This window comes from Siphateles boraxobius, unplaced genomic scaffold (genome assembly GCF_051911475.1).
Source record: "Siphateles boraxobius isolate OS27281-9 unplaced genomic scaffold, OSU_SipBor_1 141, whole genome shotgun sequence".
Taxonomy (NCBI): domain Eukaryota; kingdom Metazoa; phylum Chordata; class Actinopteri; order Cypriniformes; family Leuciscidae; genus Siphateles; species Siphateles boraxobius.
Genome location: NW_027508746.1, coordinates 300,711 through 325,336, shown reverse-complemented (window position 1 = coordinate 325,336; position 24,626 = coordinate 300,711). Strand labels below are relative to the sequence as shown.

At 39.2% G+C, this 24,626-nt stretch overlaps 3 protein-coding genes across 3 annotated transcripts; all 3 read left to right on the top strand.

The window, feature by feature from the left end:
- Window positions 1-824: 824 nt before the first annotated feature.
- Window positions 825-3,848, top strand: LOC143738252 (zona pellucida sperm-binding protein 4-like). Its single transcript, XM_077230285.1, has 11 exons — window positions 825-1,141; window positions 1,283-1,388; window positions 1,716-2,134; window positions 2,189-2,348; window positions 2,428-2,615; window positions 2,689-2,786; window positions 2,858-3,015; window positions 3,092-3,284; window positions 3,354-3,501; window positions 3,587-3,659; window positions 3,738-3,848. The coding sequence occupies exons 1-11, from the start codon at window positions 854-856 to the stop codon at window positions 3,812-3,814; spliced, it is 1,908 nt and encodes a 635-aa protein (XP_077086400.1). The 5' UTR covers window positions 825-853; the 3' UTR covers window positions 3,815-3,848.
- Window positions 3,849-7,789: 3,941 nt separating this feature from the next.
- On the top strand, window positions 7,790-10,779 carry LOC143738251 (zona pellucida sperm-binding protein 4-like). Its single transcript, XM_077230284.1, has 10 exons — window positions 7,790-8,353; window positions 8,747-9,066; window positions 9,121-9,280; window positions 9,360-9,547; window positions 9,621-9,718; window positions 9,790-9,947; window positions 10,024-10,216; window positions 10,286-10,433; window positions 10,518-10,590; window positions 10,669-10,779. The coding sequence occupies exons 1-10, from the start codon at window positions 7,819-7,821 to the stop codon at window positions 10,743-10,745; spliced, it is 1,950 nt and encodes a 649-aa protein (XP_077086399.1). The 5' UTR covers window positions 7,790-7,818; the 3' UTR covers window positions 10,746-10,779.
- An 8,622-nt stretch (window positions 10,780-19,401) lies between these two features.
- On the top strand, window positions 19,402-22,633 carry LOC143738258 (zona pellucida sperm-binding protein 4-like). Its single transcript, XM_077230294.1, has 9 exons — window positions 19,402-20,900; window positions 20,931-21,134; window positions 21,214-21,401; window positions 21,475-21,572; window positions 21,644-21,801; window positions 21,878-22,070; window positions 22,140-22,287; window positions 22,372-22,444; window positions 22,523-22,633. Exons 1-9 carry the CDS (start codon window positions 20,048-20,050, stop codon window positions 22,597-22,599), a joined length of 1,992 nt encoding a protein of 663 aa, XP_077086409.1. The 5' UTR covers window positions 19,402-20,047; the 3' UTR covers window positions 22,600-22,633.
- Window positions 22,634-24,626: the final 1,993 nt, after the last annotated feature.

Here is a 24,626-nt window from a genome sequence, read left to right as displayed (position 1 = left end):
AAGTCAGCAAATTCTTTGATAAAGTCTGTATGGTGTCCTGGTGGCCTTTATACAGTAGCCAGCACAAATCTTAAATGTGATTTATCATTTGCTCTATATATTGTTACATTAAGCACTAATACTTCAAAAGAATTATACTTTGCCTTTCAGACGAGGTTCATGTTTATAACAGTAATATTGCGGGGTGCACTCATTTAAAGTAATGCAATTGTTTGGTTTTAGCCAGGTTTCTGTCAAACACAGCGCATCTAGGTTATAGTCCATAATCATATCATTAACAATAAGTGCTTTTGAAGTAAGGGATAGAATATTCAGCAACCCAAGCTTTATCAATTGTTCATTTGTATTATTTCTGTTTCTTTATTTGTTGAAAATCAATTACATTTTTACCCTTCCATGGGTTTGGAAGTTTTTTGTATTTCCTAATTCGGGGAACAGACACCCGACACACGGTAATCATAACCTGAATATACAGGCCTGTTGCCATTAGAACTCTATGATATGTTAAAAAAATAAAAAAATAACAAATTTCCAGATTAGCTAAAACACCTAATATAATATTCAGCTACTGAAGGATAAAAAAGGCTGAATTCAGAGTGGCAGAAATAGTACTAGCATACTATTCTGAATTCAGCTCAATGTGGTATAAGTATGTTCAAAAGGGTGGAAAAGCAAGAAAAATGGACTTTTAAGAAACAATAGAATCACCTAGTTGCATAAACTCCCACTCGTGCAAGTCTGGAGAATCATGACTGTTAATGAAGAGGGAGGGGTTATCATTAATTAGCCAAAGTCTGTAGAGTACAAAAAGACCGAAGGGTAGCATCTCAGCATTGTGACTAGCTGTTGAACAATGGCAGGAAGTTGGTGTGCTGTTCAGTCTCTGGCACTTTGTGTTTGGTTCTGTGCTTTCTGTCATGCTGTTCCGAAGTGGAGCGATCTGCCCCAGAATCCTCAAGCTCTGATGTTCCAGCAAACTGACCAGCAGTTTCAGAAGCCAGTTCAACAGCAAGCTAGTCAACAGTTTCCTCAGCTGTTTCAAAAGCCAGTTCAACAGCAAGCCAGTCAACAGTTTCCTCAGCTGTTTCAAAAGCCAGTTCAACAGCAAGCTAGTCAACAGTTTCCTCAGCGGGTTCAACAAGCTAGTCAACAGTTTCCTCAGCTGGTTCAAAAGCCAGTTCAACAGCAAGCTAGTCAACAGTTTCCTCAGCTGTTTCAAAAGCCAGTTCAACAGCAAGCTAGTCAACAGTTTCCTCAGCTGTTTCAAAAGCCAGTTCAACAGCAAGCTAGTCAACAGTTTCCTCAGCGGGTTCAACAAGCTAGTCAACAGTTTCCTCAGCAGGTTCAACAAGCTAGTCGTCAGTTTCCTCAGCAGGTTCAACAAGCTAGTCGTCAGTTTCCTCAGCAGGTTCAACAAGCTAGTCGTCAGTTTCCTCAGCAGGTTCAACAAGCTAGTCGTCAGTTTCCTCAGCAGGTTCAACAAGCTAGTCGTCAGTTTCCTCAGCAGGTTCAACAAGCTAGTCGTCAGTTTCCTCAGCAGGTTCAACAAGCTAGTCGTCAGTTTCCTCAGCAGGTTCAACAAGCTAGTCGTCAGTTTCCTCAGCAGGTTCAACAAGCTAGTCGTCAGTTTCCTCAGCAGGTTCAACAAGCTAGTCGTCAGTTTCCTCAGCAGGTTCAACAAGCTAGTCGTCAGTTTCCTCAGCAGGTTCAACAAGTTAGTCGTCAGTTTCCTCAGCAGGTTCAACAAGCTAGTCAACAGTTTCCTCAGCAGGTTCAACAAGCTAGTCAACAGTTTCCTCAGCAGGTTCAACAAGCTAGTCGTCAGTTTCCTCAGCAGGTTCAACAAGCTAGTCAACAGTTTCCTCAGCAGGTTCAACAAGCTAGTCAACAGTTTCCTCAGCAGGTTCAACAAGCTAGTCAACAGTTTCCTCAGCAGGTTCAACAAGCTAGTCAACAGTTTCCTCAGCAGGTTCAACAAGCTAGTCAACAGTTTCCTCAGCAGGTTCAACAAGCTAGTCAACAGTTTCCTCAGCAGGTTCAACAAGCTAGTCAACAGTTTCCTCAGCAGGTTCAACAAGCTAGTCAACAGTTTCCTCAGCAGGTTCAACAAGCTAGTCAACAGTTTCCTCAGCAGGTTCAACAAGCTAGTCCACAGTTTCCTCAGCAGGTTCAACAAGCTAGTCCGCAGTTTCAGCCTAAGCAGCCAGTGGCAAAGGCAGAGCCCCTTGACAAATGTATTGTAGCTGATTATGAGCAGATCCAATGTGGACCACCTGCTATCAGTGGTGCCGAGTGTGCTGCTATCAACTGCTGCTTTAATGGACAGCAGTGTTACTATGGGAAGGCAGGTAAGAGTGTTGAGTCAATGTAAAGGTGTTTGTGTTAAACTGATCCTCAGCAATAACCTGCTCTTATAACTCGTTCCAGTGACTGTCCAGTGTATAAGAGATGGTCAGTTTGTGGTAGTGGTGGCTAGAGATGTTACGCTGCCTCGATTGAGCCTGGATTCAGTCCGTCTCCTCGGTGGAAATGATCCAGCTTGCAGTCCTGTGGGATCCACACCTTTCTTTGCTATATACCAGTTCCCTGTCACTGCATGTGGCACAAGCATGATGGCGAGTAGCTGCTTGTGGTTTTGTTCTGCATGGCTTAGAATGGACTAGATGCCAACAGTGTTACTATTTGCAGGAGGACAGTGGATATGTGGTGTATGAAAACAGAATGACCTCCTCATATGAAGTGGGTATCGGACCGCTTGGTTCCATCACAAGGGATAGTCATTTTGAGTAAGTGATGTATGCTTTATCATAAATGTGAATCATTGACAAATACTACAAGCTCCCTGTTTGTTGTCCAGGCTTCTCTTCCAGTGTAGGTACTCTGGTACCTCTGTGGAAGCTGTAGTTGTGGAGGTCAACACCGTTCCTCCACCTCCACCAGTAGCTGCTCCTGGACCCCTCAGGGTGGAGCTTAGACTGGCAAATGGTCAATGTGTCACCAAAGGCTGTGCAGAAGGTAAGAGTTTGTCCCAAGTATGCCTAAAGCCTTTCTAAAACTCCAGTTTCTAGTTAAACACTGCATTCTTCCTCAGGGGACGAGGCGTACACGTCCTACTACAGTGATGCTGATTATCCAGTTACAAAAGTCCTGCGTGAGCCTGTGTATGTTGAGGTGCACATTTTGGAGAGGACCGACCCCAACATTGTCCTGATGCTGGGACATTGCTGGGCCACATCAACCCCCAGTCCACTCAGTCTACCCCAATGGGATCTTCTGGTTGATGGGTGAGTAAGGCCAGTGTTTATCCATCTAGTGTGCTGTAAGGCATTTCTGACTGCCTCTTTGCCTTTCAGATGCCCTTACCAGGATGATCGTTACCTGACCACATTGGTTCCAGTGGCTGGATCATCTGGTCTTCAGTTCCCGACCCACTACAAGCGCTTTGTTGTGAAGATGTTCACATTTGTAGATCCAGCATCACTGGCTCCTCTGCAGGAAACCGTATGCTCTGCAGCCTTACCTCAACCCTTAATATCAGTGCTTTTACAGTGAATTCTATGGCTTAACCCTTCCCCCCCTCTGTTAGATCTTCATCCACTGTAGTACAGCGGTGTGCCATCCCTCCTCTGGCTCCTGTGAGCAAAGTTGCACAAGGAAAAGTGAGTGCTTGCTGGAAGTTGACTTCAGGAACTGAGAATTTATTTAAATACCCCTCATGCTTCTACCTCTTTTTACAGGAAGAGACACGCACATCAAGACCATCTCTAGTGGGCAAACTGTGGTGTCTAGTGGAGAAGTTACCCTGGTCAAGTGAATTTTATTGTTTTAATAAACCTCATGAAACCCAACATGTTTCTCTTTGGTTTTTATTTCTGACTGAGGTTGGATGTTTCATGACTGTTCTCAGTTTGACTTCTAGGGCTGCACTACTAAACCTTTTTCTTTTGTGCGTTGAGATTCTCAGCCAAGTGTCTGCCTAAGCCATTTAAATTTACTATTTTCCAAGTTCTAGTTGTTAACTTGGGGCCCCTGTTCATGTTTTACATATCAAGTTAAGGCTTTACATACAACTTTGTGGTTGGACTAGGATAACTGCATCTATTGATGCCCAAACCCCTCTAAGGTCACTTGTTGGCTTTTTTACAGTCACGCAAGTGTGGAATCATATCTTGGGATAAAGGATGAGTGCAGGGTTGATACAGATTTTCTTTCAGGCTAGTCCCAGTAATGTTTATTGAAAGTAGACTGCTTTCAGCATTAATCCCTTAACTGTTGTATCCCAATGAGGTAGCGGTCCAAGGCCTAGTTTAAACCTGAAACCAAGAAGCATTTTTGTAAATCAGATCACTAGTGATGGGCAGATTGAGGCTTCGTGGAACACTGAAACAGTTGAATCAAATGTGCCATATTGTGCTGAGGCTTTGAAACAATCCAACACCCGTCTCCACGTGACCCCTAGTGGTCAGAACAGTGTAAATGAAACAAAAACCCAGCCCAAAAATGCATAACACCTTTTACAACAGTGGTCTCAAACTCAATTCCTGGAGGGCCAGAGCTCTGCACAGTTTTGCTCCAACCCTAATCAAACACACCTGATTCAGCTAATCAAGGTCTTCAGGATTGCTAGAAACTTCCTTGGAGGTGTGAGTTTGAGCTGGTTGGAGCTAAACTGTGCAGAGCTGTGGCCCTCCAGGAATTGAGTTTGAGACCACTGTTTTACAATATATTGCAAATTTTTTTACTGAAAGTTAAATCTTCCAAATGCAATTATCTTAAGATTATGTGTAAATGTGTTTTATTTACACATTAAGAGTGTCTAAATGATATAAAATGCTGGATGACGTGTAATTTCCTGCTATTAACTGTCACGATCCCGTATACGGGATATCTGACTTTACTTTGCTATATTACTATTAAATCCTAATCTAATTATGACAAACTATATATTGTTGGAAAGGTCTAAGACTCTTAAATAGATATTTTAGCACTGTTTTTTCTTAAAAATTATGTTTGAACAGTAATATATGAATTTATGACAAGAGTGCGCCTCAAAAAATCGCCGTCATTACAGGAGTTTCGGACCTTTGTCACAAAAAGTCGACGCACACACTTTTAATAATTGAAACTTTGGTTTTTAATGCTAAAAGTTCATAAAACATAATCTAGTATTTATCAATAAAAAAAGATAAAATTATATTTTAAAAAGTAAAGAAGTCCTCTAAAATGTATAATATATATTATATATATATAAATAATTTTTTATTATTATATCACATATTTTAGTAGTTATATCACATATTTTTAGTAGTAGTTTAGTAGTTAATTAGCTATCATTTGAAAGCTTACGAACTCAGAATTCATCCTATGAAAACCGTTTTGAAAATGGATGTTTGATGGGTAGCATGTACAGAGTGAACAGCATCGGTCCTAGAACTGAGCCTTGTGGTACACCATACTGAACTTTTGATCGATAAGACATCTCTTCATTTACTGCTACAAACTGATAACGGTCAGATAAGTATGATGTAAACAATGCTAATGCATTTCCACTAATGCCACCATAATTTCCGAGTCTATTTAAAAGAATGTTGTGGTCAATAGTATCAAATGCAGCACTAAGATCGAGTAACACCAATAGCGAGATACAACCACGATCGGATGATAAGAGCAAATCATTTGTGACTCTAATGAGAGCTGTCTCAGTACTATGGTACGGTCTAAATCCTGACTGGAAATTCTCACAGATACCATTTCTTTCTTAAAAGGAACATAGTTGTGAGGATACTGCCTTTTCTAGTATCTTTGACAGAAAAGGTCGATTTGAGATCGGCCTGTAATTGACTAATTCTGTAGGATCAAGTTGCGTTTTTTTTATCAAGTGGTTTAATCATAGCCAGCTTAAAAGTTTTTGTTACGTATCCTAGTGACAAAGATGTATTAATGATATTGAGAAGAGGATCTATAACCTCTGGAAGCATCATTCTATAGTTTAGTCGGTAAAGGGTCTAACACACATGTGGTCGATTTAGATGATTTAACGAGTTTAGAAAACTCTTCCTCTCCCATAGCAATGAATGAATCTAATTTTTCGTCAGTGAGTCAACAATGCACTGTCTGATGCGATACTGTAGTACACGGTTACATAGTTATAATTTTTTTCCTGATATTATCAATCTTAAAAGTGAAGAAGGTCATAAAGTCATTACTGTTGAGCTGCTTGCAAACTTCTGGGCTTGAAACTTTATTTTCCGTCAGTTTAGCAACTGTTTCGGATAAATACCTAGGTTTTTGTTTATTTTCTTCTAATAGGGTTGAAAAATAAGCAGATCGAGCACTTTTTAAGGCCTCTCTGTATGCAATCGATCTCTCCTTCCATGAAATTGCGAAATACCTCTAGTTTTGTTTTCTTCCAGTTTCACTCCATTTTTCTGGCTGCTCTCTTAAGGGCCTGAGTGTGCTCGTTGTAGCACAGCGTTGGACTATTTTCTTTGATCTTCTTTAAGCGCAACGGAGCAACTGTGTCTAAAGTGCTGGAAAAGAGATAGTTAAAAGTTTCTGTTGCAATATCGAATTCTGCTAAGCTATCTGGGATGCTGAGATGATGAAACTGATCAGGAAGATTATTAATAAAGCAATCTTGCAGAAGTGATAGGTCTAACATACTTGTAACATGGAGTCCGCTATGCAGCCTTGGCTAAATGAAGTTTACACGAGACTAGATAATGATCTGAGATGTCATCGCTCTGCTGCAGAATTTCACAACATCAACATTGATTCCATGTGATAATATTAGATCTAGAGTATGATTACGACAATGAGTAGGTCCTGACACGTGTTGTCTAACTCCAATAGAGTTAAGAATGTCTTTAAACGCCAATCCCAATGCATCTTTTTCATTATCTACATGTATATTAAAATCACCAACAATTAGGACTTTATCTACAGCCAGTACTAACTCTGATAGAAAGTCAGCAAATTCTTTGATATAGTCTGTATGGTGTCCTGGTAGCCTTTATACAGTAGCCAGCACAAATCTTAAATGTGATTTATCATTTGCTCTATATATTGTTACATTAAGCACTAATACTTCAAAAGAATTATACTTTGCCTTTCAGACGAGGTTCATGTTTATAACAGTAATATTGCGGGGTGCACTCATTTAAAGTAATGCAATTGTTTGGTTTTAGCCAGGTTTCTGTCAAACACAGCGCATCTAGGTTATAGTCCGTAATCATATCATTAACAATAAGTGCTTTTGAAGTAAGGGATAGAATATTCAGCAACCCAAGCTTTATCAATTGTTCATTTGTATTATTTCTGTTTCTTTATTTGTTGAAAATCAATTACATTTTTACCCTTCCATGGGTTTGGAAGTTTTTTGTATTTCCTAATTCGGGGAACAGACACCCGACACACGGTAATCATAACCTGAATATACAGGCCTGTTGCCATTAGAACTCTATGATATGTTAAAAAAATAAAAAAATAACAAATTTCCAGATTAGCTAAAACACCTAATATAATATTCAGCTACTGAAGGATAAAAAAGGCTGAATTCAGAGTGGCAGAAATAGTACTAGCATACTATTCTGAATTCAGCTCAATGTGGTATAAGTATGTTCAAAAGGGTGGAAAAGCAAGAAAAATGGACTTTTAAGAAACAATAGAATCACCTAGTTGCATAAACTCCCACTCGTGCAAGTCTGGAGAATCATGACTGTTAATGAAGAGGGAGGGGTTATCATTAATTAGCCAAAGTCTGTAGAGTACAAAAAGACCGAAGGGTAGCATCTCAGCATTGTGACTAGCTGTTGAACAATGGCAGGAAGTTGGTGTGCTGTTCAGTCTCTGGCACTTTGTGTTTGGTTCTGTGCTTTCTGTCATGCTGTTCCGAAGTGGAGCGATCTGCCCCAGAATCCTCAAGCTCTGATGTTCCAGCAAACTGAAAAGCAGTTTCAGAAGCCAGTTCAACAGCAAGCTAGTCAACAGTTTCCTCAGCTGTTTCAAAAGCCAGTTCAACAGCAAGCCAGTCAACAGTTTCCTCAGCTGTTTCAAAAGCCAGTTCAACAGCAAGCTAGTCAACAGTTTCCTCAGCGGGTTCAACAAGCTAGTCAACAGTTTCCTCAGCTGGTTCAAAAGCCAGTTCAACAGCAAGCTAGTCAACAGTTTCCTCAGCTGTTTCAAAAGCCAGTTCAACAGCAAGCTAGTCAACAGTTTCCTCAGCTGTTTCAAAAGCCAGTTCAACAGCAAGCTAGTCAACAGTTTCCTCAGCGGGTTCAACAAGCTAGTCAACAGTTTCCTCAGCAGGTTCAACAAGCTAGTCAACAGTTTCCTCAGCAGGTTCAACAAGCTAGTCGTCAGTTTCCTCAGCAGGTTCAACAAGCTAGTCGTCAGTTTCCTCAGCAGGTTCAACAAGCTAGTCGTCAGTTTCCTCAGCAGGTTCAACAAGCTAGTCGTCAGTTTCCTCAGCAGGTTCAACAAGCTAGTCGTCAGTTTCCTCAGCAGGTTCAACAAGCTAGTCGTCAGTTTCCTCAGCAGGTTCAACAAGCTAGTCGTCAGTTTCCTCAGCAGGTTCAACAAGCTAGTCGTCAGTTTCCTCAGCAGGTTCAACAAGCTAGTCGTCAGTTTCCTCAGCAGGTTCAACAAGCTAGTCGTCAGTTTCCTCAGCAGGTTCAACAAGCTAGTCGTCAGTTTCCTCAGCAGGTTCAACAAGCTAGTCGTCAGTTTCCTCAGCAGGTTCAACAAGCTAGTCAACAGTTTCCTCAGCAGGTTCAACAAGCTAGTCAACAGTTTCCTCAGCAGGTTCAACAAGCTAGTCAACAGTTTCCTCAGCAGGTTCAACAAGCTAGTCAACAGTTTCCTCAGCAGGTTCAACAAGCTAGTCAACAGTTTCCTCAGCAGGTTCAACAAGCTAGTCAACAGTTTCCTCAGCAGGTTCAACAAGCTAGTCAACAGTTTCCTCAGCAGGTTCAACAAGCTAGTCAACAGTTTCCTCAGCAGGTTCAACAAGCTAGTCAACAGTTTCCTCAGCAGGTTCAACAAGCTAGTCAACAGTTTCCTCAGCAGGTTCAACAAGCTAGTCCACAGTTTCCTCAGCAGGTTCAACAAGCTAGTCCGCAGTTTCAGCCTAAGCAGCCAGTGGCAAAGGCAGAGCCCCTTGACAAATGTATTGTAGCTGATTATGAGCAGATCCAATGTGGACCACCTGGTATCAGTGGTGCCGAGTGTGCTGCTATCAACTGCTGCTTTAATGGACAGCAGTGTTACTATGGGAAGGCAGGTAAGAGTGTTGAGTCAATGTAAAGGTGTTTGTGTTAAACTGATCCTCAGCAATAACCTGCTCTTATAACTCGTTCCAGTGACTGTCCAGTGTATAAGAGATGGTCAGTTTGTGGTAGTGGTGGCTAGAGATGTTACGCTGCCTCGATTGAGCCTGGATTCAGTCCGTCTCCTCGGTGGAAATGATCCAGCTTGCAGTCCTGTGGGATCCACACCTTTCTTTGCTATATACCAGTTCCCTGTCACTGCATGTGGCACAAGCATGATGGCGAGTAGCTGCTTGTGGTTTTGTTCTGCATGGCTTAGAATGGACTAGATGCCAACAGTGTTACTATTTGCAGGAGGACAGTGGATATGTGGTGTATGAAAACAGAATGACCTCCTCATATGAAGTGGGTATCGGACCGCTTGGTTCCATCACAAGGGATAGTCATTTTGAGTAAGTGATGTATGCTTTATCATAAATGTGAATCATTGACAAATACTACAAGCTCCCTGTTTGTTGTCCAGGCTTCTCTTCCAGTGTAGGTACTCTGGTACCTCTGTGGAAGCTCTAGTTGTGGAGGTCAACACCGTTCCTCCACCTCCACCAGTAGCTGCTCCTGGACCCCTCAGGGTGGAGCTTAGACTGGCAAATGGTCAATGTGTCACCAAAGGCTGTGCAGAAGGTAAGAGTTTGTCCCAAGTATGCCTAAAGCCTTTCTAAAACTCCAGTTTCTAGTTAAACACTGCATTCTTCCTCAGGGGACGAGGCGTACACGTCCTACTACAGTGATGCTGATTATCCAGTTACAAAAGTCCTGCGTGAGCCTGTGTATGTTGAGGTGCACATTTTGGAGAGGACCGACCCCAACATTGTCCTGATGCTGGGACATTGCTGGGCCACATCAACCCCCAGTCCACTCAGTCTACCCCAATGGGATCTTCTGGTTGATGGGTGAGTAAGGCCAGTGTTTATCCATCTAGTGTGCTGTAAGGCATTTCTGACTGCCTCTTTGCCTTTCAGATGCCCTTACCAGGATGATCGTTACCTGACCACATTGGTTCCAGTGGCTGGATCATCTGGTCTTCAGTTCCCGACCCACTACAAGCGCTTTGTTGTGAAGATGTTCACATTTGTAGATCCAGCATCACTGGCTCCTCTGCAGGAAACCGTATGCTCTGCAGCCTTACCTCAACCCTTAATATCAGTGCTTTTACAGTGAATTCTATGGCTTAACCCTTCCCCCCTCTGTTAGATCTTCATCCACTGTAGTACAGCGGTGTGCCATCCCTCCTCTGGCTCCTGTGAGCAAAGTTGCACAAGGAAAAGTGAGTGCTTGCTGGAAGTTGACTTCAGGAACTGAGAATTTATTTAAATACCCCTCATGCTTCTACCTCTTTTTACAGGAAGAGACACGCACATCAAGACCATCTCTAGTGGGCAAACTGTGGTGTCTAGTGGAGAAGTTACCCTGGTCAAGTGAATTTTATTGTTTTAATAAACCTCATGAAACCCAACATGTTTCTCTTTGGTTTTCATTTCTGACTGAGGTTGGATGTTTCATGACTGTTCTCAGTTTGACTTCTAGGGCTGCACTACTAAACCTTTTTCTTTTGTGCGTTGAGATTCTCAGCCAAGTGTCTGCCTAAGCCATTTAAATTTACTATTTTCCAAGTTCTAGTTGTTAACTTGGGGCCCCTGTTCATGTTTTACATATCAAGTTAAGGCTTTACATACAACTTTGTGGTTGGACTAGGATAACTGCATCTATTGATGCCCAAACCCCTCTAAGGTCACTTGTTGGCTTTTTTACAGTCACGCAAGTGTGGAATCATATCTTGGGATAAAGGATGAGTGCAGGGTTGATACAGATTTTCTTTCAGGCTAGTCCCAGTAATGTTTATTGAAAGTAGACTGCTTTCAGCATTAATCCCTTAACTGTTGTATCCCAATGAGGTAGCGGTCCAAGGCCTAGTTTAAACCTGAAACCAAGAAGCATTTTTGTAAATCAGATCACTAGTGATGGGCAGATTGAGGCTTCGTGGAACACTGAAACAGTTGAATCAAATGTGCCATATTGTGCTGAGGCTTTGAAACAATCCAACACCCGTCTCCACGTGACCCCTAGTGGTCAGAACAGTGTAAATGAAACAAAAACCCAGCCCAAAAATGCATAACACCTTTTACAACAGTGGTCTCAAACTCAATTCCTGGAGGGCCAGAGCTCTGCACAGTTTTGCTCCAACCCTAATCAAACACACCTGATTCAGCTAATCAAGGTCTTCAGGATTGCTAGAAACTTCCTTGGAGGTGTGAGTTTGAGCTGGTTGGAGCTAAACTGTGCAGAGCTGTGGCCCTCCAGGAATTGAGTTTGAGACCACTGTTTTACAATATATTGCAAATTTTTTTACTGAAAGTTAAATCTTCCAAATGCAATTATCTTAAGATTATGTGTAAATGTGTTTTATTTACACATTAAGAGTGTCTAAATGATATAAAATGCTGGATGACGTGTAATTTCCTGCTATTAACTGTCACGATCCCGTATACGGGATATCTGACTTTACTTTGCTATATTACTATTAAATCCTAATCTAATTATGACAAACTATATATTGTTGGAAAGGTCTAAGACTCTTAAATAGATATTTTAGCACTGTTTTTTCTTAAAAATTATGTTTGAACAGTAATATATGAATTTATGACAAGAGTGCGCCTCAAAAAATCGCCGTCATTACAGGAGTTTCGGACCTTTGTCACAAAAAGTCGACGCACACTTTTAATAATTGAAACTTTGGTTTTTAATGCTAAAAGTTCATAAAACATAATCTAGTATTTATCAATAAAAAAAGATAAAATTATATTTTAAAAAGTAAAGAAGTCCTCTAAAATGTATAATATATATTATATATATATAAATAATTTTTTATTATTATATCACATATTTTAGTAGTTATATTGCATATTTTTAGTAGTAGTTTAATAGTTAATTAGCTATCATTTGAAAGCTTACGAACTCAGAATTCATCCTATGAAAACCGTTTTGAAAATGGATGTTTGATGGGTAGCATGTACAGAGTGAACAGCATCGGTCCTAGAACTGAGCCTTGTGGTACACCATACTGAACTTTTGATCGATAAGACATCTCTTCATTTACTGCTACAAACTGATAACGGTCAGATAAGTATGATGTAAACAATGCTAATGCATTTCCACTAATGCCACCATAATTTCCGAGTCTATTTAAAAGAATGTTGTGGTCAATAGTATCAAATGCAGCACTAAGATCGAGTAACACCAATAGCGAGATACAACCACGATCGGATGATAAGAGCAAATCATTTGTGACTCTAATGAGAGCTGTCTCAGTACTATGGTACGGTCTAAATCCTGACTGGAAATTCTCACAGATACCATTTCTTTCTTAAAAGGAACATAGTTGTGAGGATACTGCCTTTTCTAGTATCTTTGACAGAAAAGGTCGATTTGAGATCGGCCTGTAATTGACTAATTCTGTAGGATCAAGTTGCGTTTTTTTTATCAAGTGGTTTAATCATAGCCAGCTTAAAAGTTTTTGTTACGTATCCTAGTGACAAAGATGTATTAATGATATTGAGAAGAGGATCTATAACCTCTGGAAGCATCATTCTATAGTTTAGTCGGTAAAGGGTCTAACACACATGTGGTCGATTTAGATGATTTAACGAGTTTAGAAAACTCTTCCTCTCCCATAGCAATGAATGAATCTAATTTTTCGTCAGTGAGTCAACAATGCACTGTCTGATGCGATACTGTAGTACACGGTTACATAGTTATAATTTTTTTCCTGATATTATCAATCTTAAAAGTGAAGAAGGTCATAAAGTCATTACTGTTGAGCTGCTTGCAAACTTCTGGGCTTGAAACTTTATTTTCCGTCAGTTTAGCAACTGTTTCGGATAAATACCTAGGTTTTTGTTTATTTTCTTCTAATAGGGTTGAAAAATAAGCAGATCGAGCACTTTTTAAGGCCTCTCTGTATGCAATCGATCTCTCCTTCCATGAAATTGCGAAATACCTCTAGTTTTGTTTTCTTCCAGTTTCACTCCATTTTTCTGGCTGCTCTCTTAAGGGCCTGAGTGTGCTCGTTGTAGCACAGCGTTGGACTATTTTCTTTGATCTTCTTTAAGCGCAACGGAGCAACTGTGTCTAAAGTGCTGGAAAAGAGATAGTTAAAAGTTTCTGTTGCAATATCGAATTCTGCTAAGCTATCTGGGATGCTGAGATGATGAAACTGATCAGGAAGATTATTAATAAAGCAATCTTGCAGAAGTGATAGGTCTAACATACTTGTAACACGGAGTCCGCTATGCAGCCTTGGCTAAATGAAGTTTACACGAGACTAGATAATGATCTGAGATGTCATCGCTCTGCTGCAGAATTTCACAACATCAACATTGATTCCATGTGATAATATTAGATCTAGAGTATGATTACGACAATGAGTAGGTCCTGACACGTGTTGTCTAACTCCAATAGAGTTAAGAATGTCTTTAAACGCCAATCCCAATGCATCTTTTTCATTATTTACATGTATATTAAAATCACCAACAATTAGGACTTTATCTACAGCCAGTACTAACTCTGATAGAAAGTCAGCAAATTCTTTGATATAGTCTGTATGGTGTCCTGGTAGCCTTTATACAGTAGCCAGCACAAATCTTAAATGTGATTTATCATTTGCTCTATATATTGTTACATTAAGCACTAATACTTCAAAAGAATTATACTTTGCCTTTCAGACGAGGTTCATGTTTATAACAGTAATATTGCGGGGTGCACTCATTTAAAGTAATGCAATTGTTTGGTTTTAGCCAGGTTTCTGTCAAACACAGCGCATCTAGGTTATAGTCCGTAATCATATCATTAACAATAAGTGCTTTTGAAGTAAGGGATAGAATATTCAGCAACCCAAGCTTTATCAATTGTTCATTTGTATTATTTCTGTTTCTTTATTTGTTGAAAATCAATTACATTTTTACCCTTCCATGGGTTTGGAAGTTTTTTGTATTTCCTAATTCGGGGAACAGACACCCGACAAACGGTAATCATAACCTGAATATACAGGCCTGTTGCCATTAGAACTCTATGATATGTTAAAAAAATAAAAAAATAAAAAATTTCCAGATTAGCTAAAACACCTAATATAATATTCAGCTACTGAAGGATAAAAAAGGCTGAATTCAGAGTGGCAGAAATAGTACTAGCATACTATTCTGAATTCAGCTCAATGTGGTATAAGTATGTTCAAAAGGGTGGAAAAGCAAGAAAAATGGACTTTTAAGAAACAATAGAATCACCTAGTTGCATAAACTCCCACTCGTGCAAGTCTGGAGAATCATGACTGTTAATGAAGAGGGTGGGGTTATCATTAATTAGCCAAAGTCTGTAGAGTACAAAAAGACCGAAGGGTAGCATCTCAGCATTGTGTGTGGGTTTTGGTCGGATCTAGGACAACGTCATATCCGGGAGGTTCTCTGTATTCCCGCACTGACTGAAGGAGTTTGAATCGTAGGCGGTAGGATTTGATTTGAATTTGGCGGATTGCATAAACTGTTCATTGAATGTAGCAACATGGCTTCTACATCAGGAGGAAATAGTGGTAATGATGAGATGGAGTGGATGATTTCAAGATCATCACGAATGAAAAGAATGATGAGGAAGAGACAAGAAAGGGCAAAAAGTTGGTCGGAAGAGAGCGAGACAAGAGCAGAAGTTAGCGAAAGGACAAAAACAAACGAACGAGCGAGTTCACGAGAAAATGATGACTTAAACATGGAAGAGGAATATAAATTAATGGTGGAATTTAAGGAGGAGGGTGGATTTATTCACCCGATAAAGCTGACTAAAGCAATAGAGGAAGAAATAGGGAAAATCAAAATGGCTAGAATCATGAACAACAGAAAAGTGCTAATTCATGCTGTCAGTGAATCACAACAACAGAAGATACTCAAAATGAAAACCTTGATGGGGGAAAGGATTAAAGCATATGTTCCAGGAGCTATAGCAAGGTTGAGGGGAGTAATATCAGGAGTTCCAATTGAAATGACAATGGAGGATGTGAAAAAAGAAATTAGAGGAGGGAAAATAACAGACGCCATCAGGATTAAAAGTAAAAGAGATGGGGAACTTAAAGATACAATGGCAGTGATTCTTCAATTCGAAAATACCATGCCAGAAAATATCCAGCTAGGATATATGAATTACAGAGTCAGAGACTACATCCCTAAACCCCTCAGATGTTTTACTTGCCAAAGAATGGGACACATTGCAAAGGAATGTAAAGGAAAAGCTAGATGTGCACGATGCGGAGGACCGCATGAATTTGGTAAATGTGATAAAGATGCTAAGGTTAAGTGTTGTAATTGCGGAGGAGAACACAGCGCAGCATATGGTGGATGTGTTGTACAAAGGGAAGCCAGAGAAGCGCAAAGAATCAAAATAACAGAAAGAGTTTCATATGCTGAAGCTTTAAAAAGAGTGAGGAAAGATAGCACAGGAGGAATGAGGTTGGGAGAAGCAGGTCAAAGAAACTCGGCTGGGAATACAAAGCAAAGGCAGATTTATCAAAGACAAACCTTGGTACCAACAACAAATAGTCAAAACACATGTTTGCATAAATGTAAAGTGGATGAAAATATAATGGTGGTGAAAAAAGAAAACTTTGTAGCATTCATGTGTCATATTGTTAATATCACAGTACAAATGAAGAAGAAAAGTGACAAAATCAAAGCAGTTGTAACAGCAGCTGGAAGGTTTTTAGATATGAAAGAAATTCAAGCAGAACAGATCCATTCCATTCTGAGTACCACTGAAACAATAGAGAATGTTCAGGATTAGGATCATAGCTGTTATCATGGTTTTACACATACTTCAATGGAATGCCAGAAGTTTAATTGCCAATGGACAAGAATTTAAAAAGTTTGTTTATGAATTAGAAATAATTCCAGATATAATATGCGTTCAAGAAACATGGTTAAAACCTAATTTAGAATTTAAGATTCCTGGATATAGCGTAGAAAGACAGGATAGAAGTAATGGTAGTGGAGGAGGATGTGCTATTTTTATTAAAGATGGAATAGCTTATGAGAAAAATCTCATGAATAAAGAATTAGAATGTGTTATTATAGAAATATTTAATGTAAGAAAATATGGAAATATTAAAATTATTAATTATTATAATCCATGTAAAAATCTTGAAAGTGATATATTTAGGGAGATGGCGGGGAAAATACATAGAAGAGAAATATGGTGTGGTGATTTTAATGCCCACAATAGTCTTTGGGGTAGCAGGAAGACAGATCATAATGGTAGCATAGTGGAAGAAATAATGGATGAAAGGTCATTAGTTTGTCTTAATAATGGAAAAGGTACAAGAGTAAATATACATAAAAATACAGTTTCATGTCTTGATATCACATTAATATCTGATTGTCTGGTTAGTTCATGTAAATGGGATGTCAACTGGGAGTCTACAATAGGAAGTGATCATTTTCCAGTAAGTACAATAATTGATGACAATATAAACAGGCAAGAAGATTTTATATTAACAAGATGGTGCTTTAATAAAGCAAATTGGCAAAAATTTTAAATTAAATGTGAGGAAACAAGTCATATGGTTACCTTAAAAGGCAACATTGAAGAGTGTGCAAGGGAGATAACAGAACATATTTTAAATGCAGCAAGTTATAGCATACCAAGGAAAAAAATCATAAAAGGTAAGAAAAAGGTAGTGCCTTGGTGGAATGATGAATGTAGCAAAGTGGTTAAGGAGCGTAATAAGGCATTTAAAATATTACAGAAAAATTTAACAACCGAAAATCTTATTGAATATAAAAGGAAAAGAGCAATGGTTCGTAAAACTATTAAGGAAGCAAAAAAGAAAACATGGAGAGAGTATTGTTCCTCAATAGGTTCAGAAATATAATTAAAGAATGTTTGGTCAATGTTTAGGAAAATGACGGGGAAAAGGGATGATGTTAAAATACCAGCTTTAGCTAGAGAACAGGAGATAGTAGTTTTAAATAAAGAAAAGGCAGATTTATTAGGCGAGACATTTGCTGCAGTTCATAGTGGTGATCATCTAACAGACATTCATAGAAGGCAGAAGCTACAAAAACTTGGAAAGCATCAAAATATATTGGGAAAATGTACATCAACATTAGACATGAATATAACTGTGAAAGAAATTAAAACAGTATTGAAAGGGACAGGATATTCAGCTCCAGGGGAGGACCAATTATGCTATGCTATGTTTCGGCAGATACCGGAAGTTACATTGGAATTAATATTAAAATTATTCAATAAAATATGGAAAGAAGGTACAATACCAAATAGTTGGAAAAGGGCAACAATTTTACCATTTAATAAACCAGGGAAAGATCCAATCAGTCCAAATAATTACAGACCAATAGCTTTAACTTCTCATTTAAGTAAATGGATGGAGAAAATAGTGGTCAGTAGATTAGGGTTTGTTCTTGAACATAAGAAATTAATTAATGGATACCAGTGTGGATTTAGAATAGGGAGATCAACAATGGATGCATTAATTAGAGTCAGTAATGATATAGAGAAAGCGTTAAAAATGAAGGAGATAATGGTTGTAGTATTTTTTGATATAGAAAAAGCATATGATTCATTATGGAGAGAAGGGTTACTTATAAAAATAAAGCAGATGGGAATAGGTGGGAAGATGTATAATTGGATAGCAAATTTTTTGATGGATAGAAAAATAAGGGTGAAGATGGGGAACGATTATTCAAAAGAATTCAATGTGGAAAATGGAATACCTCAAGGTAGTGTAATAAGCCCAATTTTATTTAATATCATGATTAATGACATCTTTTCAGATACTGACAAATGTATTAAATCTGCATTATTTGCAGATGATGGGGCCATATGGATGAGAGGAAAGAATATAAAACATGTAGTAGGAAATATTAAGAAAGCAATTAATAAAGTAGAAAAATGGTCTTATGAATGGGGTTTTAAATTATCAGCAAACAAGTCTTGTTTTATGGTATTCACAAATAAGAGAAATATTGATATAGGAACAATGACATTATATGGACAGACGTTGGAAAGGGTTACAGAATTTAAATACCTAGGACTATGGTTAGATAGCTCTTATACATGGAAAACGCATATAGATAACTTGGAAACTAAATGTAAGAAAGTTATAAATCTCTTAAAGGCTGTGGCTGGAAATAACTGGGGTGCAGATAGACAGTCATTATTAAACATATACAGGGCTCTTATGAGATCAATAATAGATTATGGCAGTGTTATTTATGGAGCAGCAGCTAAAACAACACTACAAAGGATAGATAGATTACAGAGTAGAGCTTTACGTATATGTACAGGAGCAGTGAAAACAACACCTATCAATGCTCTTTTAGTAGAGACTGGAGAAACTCCACTGGAAATGAGAAGAATGAAATTAGGTTTAGTATATTGGATGAAAATTAAAAGTAGTATGGATGAAAATGTAACTTCAACAATTCTAAAAACTTGTTGGGAATATTCAAAGTTCCATGGTAATGGATTTGGATGGGTTATAAGCAAATTGATTAAAGAGTTTGGATTAGAGGATAAGGAAATAGCACAATGTAATCCAATTAGTGTTGTTCCTCCATGGTTATTTCCTGAGATAAATGTAGACATGAGATTTCTTAAAATGAAAAATGAATGGAATTTAAACGAAATAGGGATACAGACTGATATATATTTAAGAAACTCTTATTATAATTACCTTAAAATATATTCAGATGGGTCTAAGAATTTAAAAGGGTGTGTGGGAATGGGAATATATATTCCTGAGTTCAAAATACACATTTCTAAAAGAATGTCAGATCAACTATCAGTTTTCACAGCAGAGATGGTGGCAGTTATATTGAGTTTACAATGGGTTGAGGAGGTTAGACCAGATAGGGTGGTGATATGCACGGATTCCAAAGCAGCTTTAGGAAGTATTCAGGGAGAAGGAAATAATAGGAAAGATTTAGTATTAGAAATTCAGCACAGTTTATTTAGATTATACAGGGGCGGCATTGATATTTGGTTTTGTTGGGTACCAGCACATGAAGGGGTAAATGGAAATGAAAAGGCAGACAAATTAGCAAAAAGGGCTTTAGAGGAGGCAATAGCAATTACAATTCCTTTAGGGAAAGGGGAAGGAAAATCATTTATTAAGAGGAAAGAAATTGAAAATTGGCAAAAAAGGTGGAATGAAGATAAAAAAGGAAGAAGATTATATAAAGTACAAAAGTCAGTAGTAAAGAGAAATATTAATGAGAGAAACCGAAGGGAAGAAATAATAATGATCAGATTAAGAGTAGGTCATACTTATTTAAATGACAATTTATATTTAATAGGGAGGAAAAATAATGATAAATGTGAAGGATGTAGAGAGATAGAAAATATAGAACATGTATTGATGAATTGTAAAACATATGAACCTGAAAGGGAGAAATTGAGAAGAGTAGTTGAAAGGACAGGCCAAGAATGGAGTCTTAAAGGATTATTGGGAAATAAAGGAAATATAAAAGATATTTATAGATTAAGGAAAGCATTATTTATTTATCTTCAGAATACAAAATTAAAAAATAGAATTTAATAGATGTAAAACAATGTTGCTACACACTCATGAACAGTAGGTGGCGGTATGCACCTTAAGTTGCTTGCAATCCGCCATGATAGAAAAGAAGAAGAAGAAGAATCTCAGCATTGTGACTAGCTGTTGAACAATGGCAGGAAGTTGGTGTGCTGTTCAGTCTCTGGCACTTTGTGTTTGGTTCTGTGCTTTCTGTCATGCTGTTCCGAAGTGGAGCGATCTGCCCCAGAATCCTCAAGCTCTGATGTTCCAGCAAACTGACCAGCAGTTTCAGAAGCCAGTTCAACAGCAAGCTAGTCAACAGTTTCCTCAGCTGTTTCAAAAGCCAGTTCAACAGCAAGCTAGTCAACAGTTTCCTCAGCTGTTTCAAAAGCCAGTTCAACAGCAAGCCAGTCAACAGTTTCCTCAGCGGGTTCAACAAGCTAGTCAACAGTTTCCTCAGCGGGTTCAACCGCAAGCCAGTCAACAGTTTCCTCAGCTGGTTCAAAAGCCAGTTCAACAGCAAGCTAGTCAACAGTTTCCTCAGCTGGTTCAAAAGCCAGTTCAACAGCTAGCTAGTCAACAGTTTCCTCAGCAGGTTCAACAAGCTAGTCGTCAGTTTCCTCAGCAGGTTCAACAAGCTAGTCGTCAGTTTCCTCAGCAGGTTCAACAAGCTAGTCGTCAGTTTCCTCAGCAGGTTCAACAAGCTAGTCAACAGTTTCCTCAGCAGGTTCAACAAGCTAGTCAACAGTTTCCTCAGCAGGTTCAACAAGCTAGTCAACAGTTTCCTCAGCAGGTTCAACAAGCTAGTCAACAGTTTCCTCAGCAGGTTCAACAAGCTAGTCAACAGTTTCCTCAGCAGGTTCAACAAGCTAGTCAACAGTTTCCTCAGCAGGTTCAACAAGCTAGTCAACAGTTTCCTCAGCAGGTTCAACAAGCTAGTCAACAGTTTCCTCAGCGGGTTCAACAAGCTAGTCAACAGTTTCCTCAGCGGGTTCAACAAGCTAGTCAACAGTTTCCTCAGCAGGTTCAACAAGCTAGTCCACAGTTTCCTCAGCAGGTTCAACAAGCTAGTCCGCAGTTTCAGCCTAAGCAGCCAGTGGCAAAGGCAGAGCCCCTTGACAAATGTATTGTAGCTGATTATGAGCAGATCCAATGTGGACCACCTGGTATCAGTGGTGCCGAGTGTGCTGCTATCAACTGCTGCTTTAATGGACAGCAGTGTTACTATGGGAAGGCAGGTAAGAGTGTTGAGTCAATGTAAAGGTGTTTGTGTTAAACTGATCCTCAGCAATAACCTGCTCTTATAACTCGTTCCAGTGACTGTCCAGTGTATAAGAGATGGTCAGTTTGTGGTAGTGGTGGCTAGAGATGTTACGCTGCCTCGATTGAGCCTGGATTCAGTCCGTCTCCTCGGTGGAAATGATCCAGCTTGCAGTCCTGTGGGATCCACACCTTTCTTTGCTATATACCAGTTCCCTGTCACTGCATGTGGCACAAGCATGATGGCGAGTAGCTGCTTGTGGTTTTGTTCTGCATGGCTTAGAATGGACTAGATGCCAACAGTGTTACTATTTGCAGGAGGACAGTGGATATGTGGTGTATGAAAACAGAATGACCTCCTCATATGAAGTGGGTATCGGACCGCTTGGTTCCATCACAAGGGATAGTCATTTTGAGTAAGTGATGTATGCTTTATCATAAATGTGAATCATTGACAAATACTACAAGCTCCCTGTTTGTTGTCCAGGCTTCTCTTCCAGTGTAGGTACTCTGGTACCTCTGTGGAAGCTCTAGTTGTGGAGGTCAACACCGTTCCTCCACCTCCACCAGTAGCTGCTCCTGGACCCCTCAGGGTGGAGCTTAGACTGGCAAATGGTCAATGTGTCACCAAAGGCTGTGCAGAAGGTAAGAGTTTGTCCCAAGTATGCCTAAAGCCTTTCTAAAACTCCAGTTTCTAGTTAAACACTGCATTCTTCCTCAGGGGACGAGGCGTACACGTCCTACTACAGTGATGCTGATTATCCAGTTACAAAAGTCCTGCGTGAGCCTGTGTATGTTGAGGTCCACATTTTGGAGAGGACCGACCCCAACATTGTCCTGATGCTGGGACATTGCTGGGCCACATCAACCCCCAGTCCACTCAGTCTACCCCAATGGGATCTTCTGGTTGATGGGTGAGTAAGGCCAGTGTTTATCCATCTAGTGTGCTGTAAGGCATTTCTGACTGCCTCTTTGCCTTTCAGATGCCCTTACCAGGATGATCGTTACCTGACCACATTGGTTCCAGTGGCTGGATCATCTGGTCTTCAGTTCCCGACCCACTACAAGCGCTTTGTTGTGAAGATGTTCACATTTGTAGATCCAGCATCACTGGCTCCTCTGCAGGAAACCGTATGCTCTGCAGCCTTACCTCAACCCTTAATATCAGTGCTTTTACAGTGAATTCTATGGCTTAACCCTTCCCCCCTCTGTTAGATCTTCATCCACTGTAGTACAGCGGTGTGCCATCCCTCCTCTGGCTCCTGTGAGCAAAGTTGCACAAGGAAAAGTGAGTGCTTGCTGGAAGTTGACTTCAGGAACTGAGAATTTATTTAAATACCCCTCATGCTTCTACCTCTTTTTACAGGAAGAGACACGCACATCAAGACCATCTCTAGTGGGCAAACTGTGGTGTCTAGTGGAGAAGTTACCCTGGTCAAGTGAATTTTATTGTTTTAATAAACCTCATGAAACCCAACATGTTTCTCTTTGGTTTTCATTTCTGACTGAGGTTGGATGTTTCATGACTGTTCTCAGTTTGACTTCTAGGGCTGCACTACTAAACCTTTTTCTTTTGTGCGTTGAGATTCTCAGCCAAGTGTCTGCCTAAGCCATTTAAATTTACTATTTTCCAAGTTCTAGTTGTTAACTTGGGGCCCCTGTTCATGTTTTACATATCAAGTTAAGGCTTTACATACAACTTTGTGGTTGGACTAGGATAACTGCATCTATTGATGCCCAAACCCCTCTAAGGTCACTTGTTGGCTTTTTTACAGTCACGCAAGTGTGGAATCATATCTTGGGATAAAGGATGAGTGCAGGGTTGATACAGATTTTCTTTCAGGCTAGTCCCAGTAATGTTTATTGAAAGTAGACTGCTTTCAGCATTAATCCCTTAACTGTTGTATCCCAATGAGGTAGCGGTCCAAGGCCTAGTTTAAACCTGGTACTAAGAAGCATTTTTGTAAATCAGATCACTAGTGATGGGCAGATTGAGGCTTCGTGGAACACTGAAACAGTTGAAACAAATGTGCCATATTGTGCTGAGGCTTCGAAACAATCCAACACCCGTCTCCACGTGACCCCTAGTGGTCAGAACAGTGTAAATGAAACAAAAACCCAGCCCAAAAATGCATAACACCTTTTACAACAGTGGTCTCAAACTCAATTCCTGGAGGGCCAGAGCTCTGCACAGTTTTGCTCCAACCCTAATCAAACACACCTGATTCAGCTAATCAAGGTCTTCAGGATTGCTAGAAACTTCCTTGGAGGTGTGAGTTTGAGCTGGTTGGAGCTAAACTGTGCAGAGCTGTGGCCCTCCAGGAATTGAGTTTGAGACCACTGTTTTACAATATATTGCAAATTTTTTTACTGAAAGTTAAATCTTCCAAATGCAATTATCTTAAGATTATGTGTAAATGTGTTTTATTTACACATTAAGAGTGTCTAAATGATATAAAATGCTGGATGACGTGTAATTTCCTGCTATTAACTGTCACGATCCCGTATACGGGATATCTGACTTTACTTTGCTATATTACTATTAAATCCTAATCTAATTATGACAAACTATATATTGTTGGAAAGGTCTAAGACTCTTAAATAGATATTTTAGCACTGTTTTTTCTTAAATTATGTTTGAACAGTAATATATGAATTTATGACAAGAGTGCGCCTCAAAAAATCGCCGTCATTACAGGAGTTTCGGACCTTTGTCACAAAAAGTCGACGCACACACTTTTAATAATTGAAACTTTGGTTTTTAATGCTAAAAGTTCATAAAACATAATCTAGTATTTATCAATAAAAAAAGATAAAATTATATTTTAAAAAGTAAAGAAGTCCTCTAAAATGTATAATATATATTATATATATATATAAATAATTTTTTATTATTATATCACATATTTTAGTAGTTATATCACATATTTTTAGTAGTAGTTTAGTAGTTAATTAGGTATCATTTGAAAGCTTACGAACTCAGAATTCATCCTATGAAAACCGTTTTGAAAATGGATGTTTGATGGGTAGCATGTACAGAGTGAACAGCATCGGTCCTAGAACTGAGCCTTGTGGTACACCATACTGAACTTTTGATCGATAAGACATCTCTTCATTTACTGCTACAAACTGATAACGGTCAGATAAGTATGATGTAAACAATGCTAATGCATTTCCACTAATGCCACCATAATTTCCGAGTCTATTTAAAAGAATGTTGTGGTCCATAGTATCAAATGCAGCACTAAGATCGAGTAACACCAATAGCGAGATACAACCACGATCGGATGATAAGAGCAAATCATTTGTGACTCTAATGAGAGCTGTCTCAGTACTATGGTACGGTCTAAATCCTGACTGGAAATTCTCACAGATACCATTTCTTTTTTAAAAGGAACATAGTTGTGAGGATACTGCCTTTTCTAGTATCTTTGACAGAAAAGGCCGATTTGAGATCGGCCTGTAATTGA

Bases quoted from the DNA above. Each gene is read 5' to 3' on its own strand.
- LOC143738252 (XM_077230285.1), top strand. From the start codon at position 854: ATGGCAGGAAGTTGGTGTGCTGTTCAGTCTCTGGCACTTTGTGTTTGG. The intron at 3,016-3,091 runs GTAAGAGTTTGT...ATTCTTCCTCAG, and splicing joins CACCAAAGGCTGTGCAGAAG to GGGACGAGGCGTACACGTCC. The intron at 3,502-3,586 runs GTATGCTCTGCA...CCCCTCTGTTAG, and splicing joins TGGCTCCTCTGCAGGAAACC to ATCTTCATCCACTGTAGTAC.
- LOC143738251 (XM_077230284.1), top strand. From the start codon at position 7,819: ATGGCAGGAAGTTGGTGTGCTGTTCAGTCTCTGGCACTTTGTGTTTGG. The intron at 9,281-9,359 runs GTAAGAGTGTTG...AACTCGTTCCAG, and splicing joins GTGTTACTATGGGAAGGCAG to TGACTGTCCAGTGTATAAGA. The intron at 10,434-10,517 runs GTATGCTCTGCA...CCCCTCTGTTAG, and splicing joins TGGCTCCTCTGCAGGAAACC to ATCTTCATCCACTGTAGTAC.
- LOC143738258 (XM_077230294.1), top strand. From the start codon at position 20,048: ATGGCAGGAAGTTGGTGTGCTGTTCAGTCTCTGGCACTTTGTGTTTGG. The intron at 21,573-21,643 runs GTAAGTGATGTA...TTTGTTGTCCAG, and splicing joins ACAAGGGATAGTCATTTTGA to GCTTCTCTTCCAGTGTAGGT. The intron at 22,288-22,371 runs GTATGCTCTGCA...CCCCTCTGTTAG, and splicing joins TGGCTCCTCTGCAGGAAACC to ATCTTCATCCACTGTAGTAC.